General features: G+C 39.4%; 1 protein-coding gene across 1 annotated transcript; it reads right to left on the bottom strand.

The window, feature by feature from the left end:
• Nucleotides 1-1,056: 1,056 nt before the first annotated feature.
• On the bottom strand, nucleotides 1,057-2,028 carry LOC113896421 (olfactory receptor 7A17-like). The gene has a single exon (XM_027548615.1). The coding sequence runs from the start codon at nucleotides 2,023-2,025 to the stop codon at nucleotides 1,057-1,059; it is 969 nt and encodes a 322-aa protein (XP_027404416.1). The 5' UTR covers nucleotides 2,026-2,028.
• Nucleotides 2,029-7,373: the final 5,345 nt, after the last annotated feature.

Genomic DNA, 7,373 nt, shown 5'->3' with positions numbered 1-7,373 from the left:
CACCCACAAAACTCAATACCGGCAAAGCCCCCCAGTTGGTGCTCTCTTTTTCTCTCTACCTAAGAGCTAAGTGATGGCATGCTATTTACCCTCCAGTATTGGTGATTACAAACTTTGTGGGCTTTTTTTTTTTTTAAGTTTCCCAATAGATATTTCCGAGAGGCATCTTTCAATCATAATAAATACCAGAAGGACCTCTCCAGTAACAGCATAGACTTGGTCAGGAAGATTTTTGTGTTTTCTTGAAATAAGTAATACAAGCCAGGTGAGCACCTCAGATACTCCTAGCCAATAGTATCACTATCAGTAGGCTGGGACTTAAATGGATTAATGTTCAAATCTATACAGTGAAGAACAGATGTTAAAGTGGAAATAAAAAATAATGGATTAAAGTAAAATCCGTAGCTTCATATTTTCCTCTGCAATGAAATAACATAAATGGCTTTAGTTGCCAAGTCTAGTTTGTTTTCCCCATGTAAGTAATGCACTCATACAGAAAACAAAAGTAAAATCTCTTGGTATGATATGTGTCATTGAGAAGAAATATTTTTTAAGGAATGGAGTTCCCTGGTGGATCAGTGATAAATAATCCATCAGTCAACACAAGAGATGCATGTTCAATCCCTAGTCTGGGAATATGCCCTGGGAAAGGAAATGACAACCCATTTCTCAGTATTCTTGCCTGGGAAATCCCATGGACAGAGGAGGCTGGCAGGCTACATACAGTCCATGAGGTTGCAGAGTCAGACACAACTGAGTGACTAAACAATAACAATTTTTAAATAATCCAATTTTCCCCAGGTAAGATACTGAAATCTTCAAATGTTCTTGGTCCAAAATTGAGAAAAAAATTTGTGAATGCATGAATATGAAAAAAGGGAAAACTGTCTATGTATCAGACAGATCTGAAACTTAATAAACTGAGTGACAAATTGTGTAGAGGAGTTAAATTCAAAGAAATGAAAACTCCAGGTTATAAATAGGAGTAGCAAGTTCTACTTTAGCAATCTGATTAAGGAAAATCAATTTCTGCCTCTGTGGCTTTGAGTCCTATAGTCATGCGTACTTCTTCAGCCCCAGGACAATTGGCCCATATAGAACTGCCATCCCAATGATTCTTCTCAGAGCCCTCCTTATGTCTTTGTTCCTCAGACTGTAGATGAAGGGGTTCAGCATGGGTGTGACCACAGTGTACATCACCGAGGCTGTTGCACTTGACTGTGAGCTGTGGGTAGTACCAGAGCTAAGATACACTCCTAAGGCTGTACAGTAAAATAAGGAGACAACTGAGAGGTGAGATGCACAGGAAGAAAATGCTTTATACTTCCCCTGAGCAGATGAGATTCTTCGTATGGAGGAAGCTATCTTAGAGTAAGAATAGAGGATACCAGTGAGGGAAACACTGCCCAGCAGCATAGTTGCAAAATACAGCACAATGTCATTAAGAAAGGTGTCAGAACAGGCAAGTTGGACTACTTGAGTAATCTCACAGAAAAAGTGGGGGATTTCCAAGTCTGTACAGAAGGACAGCCACAACACCATTAAGCTTTGTAACAAGGAATTCAGGGCACTCATCATCCAGGACATCAGAGCCAGGAGTCCACAGACCCAGGGATTCATGATGATTGTGTAGCGCAGAGGATGACAGATGGCCACAAAGCGGTCATAGGCCATCACGGTCAGGAGGAAGATTTCCATTGTGGCAAAGAGCAGGAAAAAGTGTATCTGGGTGATGCAGCCTTCATAGGTTATTGCTTTGTTCTTGGTCCGTATATTCTTCAGCATCTTTGGGATGGTGGTGGAAGTGAAGCAGACGTCTACAAAGGAGAGGTTGGAGAGGAAGAAGTACATGGGGGTGTGGAGGTGTGGGTCTGCGCTGACGGCCAGGATGAGGAGCAGGTTTCCAATCACAGTGATCAGGTACATGGAGAGGAAAAGCCCAAATATGAGGGTCTGCAGTTCTATTTTCTTTGATAATCCCAGAAGAAGAAATTCTGAAATTTGTGTCTCATTCCCTGGTTCCATGTGGTGAATTTGACAGGCACAAAAGACAAAATACTACAGCTAATTTTCTCAAAGATTGGCACTGCAGACACAGTTGAAATTCTACGATTTATATTTTGCACTCAAAAATCCATATCCATAATTTTTGTATGGAATTTCCATTTTGAAAGATCCCTGGTGCCATCTCAGAATAGGAATGCCTATTCCACATTGTTTTCCCTCTAGTAGCCATTTACTCTACACTGTTAGTGAGAAATTCAGAATGCCTAGAATATAGTAAAGGTATTTTGGTTTACTTTGTTCAGCTCTGTGTGTGTTTGTTGGCATATGAAACATGTGTACTTTTTGCTTAAATGTGCATGCATGCTGGATCACATGTAAAAGGTATGCCATCGCACAGAGTAGGACACGACTGAAGCTACTTAGCAGCAGCAGCAGCAGCAGCTCTAGGATATAATCCAAAATGTTTCTAATCAATTGCAGTAATTGAGGAATAGTTTATTTTTTGTTTGTTTGTTTTTTAAAAGACAAGTTCCTGCAGAGGGAAAAGCAATATGAATAAAGAGTTCAGCAGAAGAGACAGGTCCCAGAGAGAACAGCAGCAAGGTGTTCAGACTCAAGGGACCACAGCTTCTTCCTGCATTAAAATGTGAGAAACAGATGGGCAGGACCTCATCTGCTTTGTTCACTCTGTGGTTTCATCAGTGTATGCATATACAAAGAAACACATTTTTAGAAAATGAAATTTATAAAATAAAAAGAATAGCACCAGAAATAAAACCTGTTTAAATTATAGTGCATTGGAAACAAGTTGGCTAAACAAAATTGAACTAAAAATTAAGATGAAATTATGAAAGAAAAATATAAAATAACCATGGTCACACTAATACTGGTTTTGTATATAATTGAAATGGAGAAGTGAATGAAATACAATTTAAAAAAATAGTATGGGAAACAGTGGGCTTTCCTATGGCTCAGACGGTAAAGATTCTGCCTGCATTGCACAAGACTCAGGTTCGATCCCTGGCTTGGAAGATCCCCTAGAGAAGGAAGTGGCAACCCACTCCAGTATTCTTGCCTGGAGAATTTCATGGACAGAGGAGCCTGGTGGGGTACAGTCCATGGGGTTGCAAAGAATTGGACATGGCTGAGTGACTAACACACACACACACAGGGGAAACAGTAACTAAAATTATAATTTCAGTCAGTATAAATATAAATATATAAATAAATAAATAAATAAATATATATATATATATATATATGTACTTAAAGATCCTTATGAGAAAGATATGTGATCTTCGTTGAATGCAAAAGAATATGTTCCACAAGATGGAAGCACTTGATTAATATTTTAAAAATAGATCTGCTGAAGACAAAAGGTAGCAGTAAGGAAAAATAAGTGAATAACAAACAACGGAAACATATACATTACCGTATGTAATATAGATCACCAGTGAGTATTTGCTGTATGGTGCAGGGAACCCACAGCTGGTGCTTTGTGACAACCTAGAGGGTTGTGATGGGGTGGGAGGTGGGAGGGAGGTTCAAGAGAGGGAAGACATATGTATACCTATGGCTGATCTGTGTTGATGTGTGGCAGAACCCAACGCAATATTGTAAAGGAATTATCCTTCAACTAAAACTAAAAAAGAGAATAAAAGTAAAAAAAAGAAGCAATTAATCTAAAGGTTTTTTTTTTTTTTTTTTTTTTTTTTTACCACTGCAAATGTAGAACTTTCTGTGTTTAAAGAGCAGTGGGAGGAAAGACAAAATATGACTAACTGATAGATTTGACCACTCACAATTTATGAACATGCACACAACCCAACAAATACATTGCACATACATACAAGGATTAAATGGAAATTAGCAAAGTCTTTCAAAAATTATAATTGTTTGAAAGAATGCATAAAACATAAAAAAGAGAGACTGGAGTAGGGAATTCAGACCAGGGAACTGGTTGCAGCTTACAGCAGTTTAGGGTGAAATGGTGTCTGATACACCTGTGATAGGGAGGGAAAGAGTGGGAAGAGAGAAGTTGCATGCATTTCTATTTTAGCAAGAAGATTCCTCAAGGTATTTAAAATACATTTCATTCTCCCCTTCTTCTGCAGGCTGGAATACAGTTCTTGGGCTTTTATCTCACAGCTTTAGATGAAATAAATTATAAAGGAAATTATACAGCAGAAAAAGAAGGAAAAAAAAAAAAAACCACAGAAAAAATAACAGCACTCAAGTACCAGTATGTAAAACAAAGAACATGCAGAAACAATTTTCAGTACAGAAAATAAAATAAACAAAAATCCCCAAATATATTCAGCCTCCCAAGTACTGAAATAATTGTGAAGTAAGGCCCTTTACCATATGACTGTTTGCATATTAAATGTAGCATTTCATTCTTTTTAATGGCTGAGGAATATGTCACTGTATATATGTACTGTATCTTCTTTATCTATTCATCTGTTATTGGACATCTAGGTTGCTTCCATGTCCTGCCTATTGTAAATAGTGCTGTTATGAACACTGGAGTACATGCGTCTTTTTCCATTATGGTTTTCTCAGGGTATATGTCCAATTGGGATTGCTGGGTCAAATGGGAGGCTTGGGAGGGAGGGGATGTATGGATAATTATGGCTGGTTTGCATTGTTGTATGGCAGAAAACACAACATTGTAAAAATTACACACAAAAAAACCCGAAACATAAAAGAGATACAGTTAAATGCAATATATTCAGGTGAATATTCTGTGTGAGAGAAGATTCTATGAGAAGTCTATTTCAAGAACTGTAGTTACAAGGCAGGAGATAAGTCCATTGATCTGGATCTTCCTAATGAATATAGAGCCTTCTCAAACGTACCTTATCTTAAATATTAAAAGTAAATTAATAAAATGTCGGCACTTCACTGCAGATCTCTCCATGTCTGCTAGGCTATTTTCCTACTTCCCTAAACTGCAAATCTCTTGGAAATTATAAAATTTTACTGACAACACTATGCCTCCCTTCTTGAGTCTTATTCAACTAAATTTTCATTCCCAAACTTAACTGGCAACAATAAATCTTGAATTGATGAATCCAATAGATATTTCTCTATTTAACATTATAAATAAATTGATTATAAATTAGTTAATCAAGCAAATAAACATGGAGATCTCTCAGCTCTGGGTCAGCTGTTTGGGTTTTCAGGTGACTTCAGGTAAATGTTCTTGGGTTTCATTCCCTCTGACTTTCTCCAGCAGGGTCTATGGAGCTTAGACTCACCTGGAGGGGAAGTCTGAGGTGAAGGTCTCTGTGTGGAAACCGGTGCCTCCCTGGATGGTGGGGACTGAAGCTTTGTCTTCAGACAAGAAAGAAGAAAGGAATGAAGCTTGGGTTCCTGAGACAGACTTAGGAATTCAAGTGCAAAAACCATACCTTCTCCAGCTTAAGGCTGAACACGCTCAGATACTGTAGCTGTGGTGATATTTACAGCTCTGTATGTTAACTGTATCAGCTCACTGTATCTGCTCATTAATAAATTTTCCACTGTTACTCCAAGCTCTGAGCGTATTTCCCCAAGGGAACTTGTTTGAATAAACTGGAAAGTTTTCCTGCTGATTTGTGTTCTCAAGAGACCAAGTTAAAAGTGAGGTAAATCCAGTTCTTTTTACTACTCCATGAACTCTTCTGGCTTTCAGAAGTCTAACGTTTTAACTTTCCACAACCCTGAGTCCAAGTTTTCTCCAAATCTAAGGCTGAGAGCCTGTCTGGACTAGTTCACATGGGTCTCAAAAATATTGACTTGTGATGGGAACACAGTTCCTGATATCACCAGAAACTTACTATTTATTCTTCAATAATTTAGCGAGCTGTGTTCCTTTGCATTAAAACCATGGGTAAAATAAACTTTGGCTTCATAATGCTTTTGGCCTATCAATTAGGAGTTACATGCTTATATTTTTTAAAACTTTTGGTAATTATATGAGATAAATTTAGATAATTTAATACACTGTGGACTGGGGTTAGAATCTTGTATTGTCTCATTTATTTCTTGTAAAAGCCCACCCTATGAAGACTCTGCAGTTATGATCCTCCTTCTTAATTTTTGGCCTTAGGTGATTGATCCAAAGTTATGAACTGAGTAAGGTGTGTGCTTTGATTAGAACACAAGATATTTCTAGTTCTCTTCTTCTCCTCTTCTCCAGGTCCTGTTGGTAAATTAAAAAGATTCTCCAGATTCTGTCTTACTAATCTATTATGATCCAGGAAATGTTTTCCTTTGTAATGGCAACCCACTCCAGTACTCTTGCCTGGAAAATCCCATGGACGGAGGGGCCTGGTGGGCTGCAGTCCATAGGTCGCTAGAAGTTGGACACGACTGAGCGACTTCACTTTCACTTTTCACTTTCATACATTGGAGAAGGAAATGGCAACCCACTCCAGTGTTCTTGCCTGGAGAATCCCAGGGATGGGGGAGCCTGGTGGGCTGCCATCTCTGGGGTCGCACAGAGTCGGACACGACTGAAGCGACTTAGCAGCAGCAGCAGCAGAGTTGCACTATTACAATCATTGATCGAACACAAAACTATGTATCTGATCAACTGCTTCAAGTCACCTGCTTTTTTAGTCGCTAAATCGCATCTAACTCTTTGTGACCCTGTGGACTGCAACCCATCAGGCTCTTCTGTCAGTGGGATTCTCCAGGCAAGAATACTAGAGTGGGTTGCCATTTCCTTCTCCAAGGGACCTTCCCAAGCCGAGTCAGTGATTGATCCCACATCTCCTGCATTTCCGGGTGGATTCTTTAACCACTGAGCCACCTGGGAAGCCACTTCCCTGATAGCTCAGTGGTTAAATAATCCACCTGCAATGCAGGAGACCCCAGTTTGATTCCTGGGTCTGGACGATCCACTGGAGAAGGGATAGGCTAACCACTCCCGTGTTCTTGGGCTTCCCTTGTGGCTCACCTTGCAAAGAATCCACCTGCAATGTGGGAGACCTGGGTTTGATCCTTGAGTTGGGAAGAGCCCATGGAGTAGGGAAAGGCTACCCACTCCAGTATTCTGGCCTTGAGAACTGCATGAACGATATAGTGCATGGGGTAAACTTACTAGTTTACAAACAATTGGAAGACAAATTAAAATTGCTTGCTTAGATGACCAAGGCTTTACTGTTTGTGAGGTTTGGCTGAGGGAGTATTCCTAACAGTTTCAATGTTAAAACTGCCCCCTTTTCCATAGGTTTCAGGTCTTGCTGAATGAGCTAATTAGGCTCAGTCTCAGGTCCTTGTGGAGTGTACCTATGTTATTGAGTCCAATCTCACTCTACTTGCTGCCAATAAATCTGAGAGAGGAGGTGTTGAGATCAAGATGACAGATTAATGTCTCA

Source organism: Bos indicus x Bos taurus, chromosome 7 (assembly GCF_003369695.1).
Source record: "Bos indicus x Bos taurus breed Angus x Brahman F1 hybrid chromosome 7, Bos_hybrid_MaternalHap_v2.0, whole genome shotgun sequence".
Lineage (NCBI taxonomy): Eukaryota > Metazoa > Chordata > Mammalia > Artiodactyla > Bovidae > Bos > Bos indicus x Bos taurus.
This window is presented reverse-complemented; position numbering and strand designations above follow the sequence as displayed.

Coding starts and splice junctions, on each gene's coding strand:
- LOC113896421 (XM_027548615.1), bottom strand. CDS start 2,025: ATGGAACCAGGGAATGAGACACAAATTTCAGAATTTCTTCTTCTGGGA.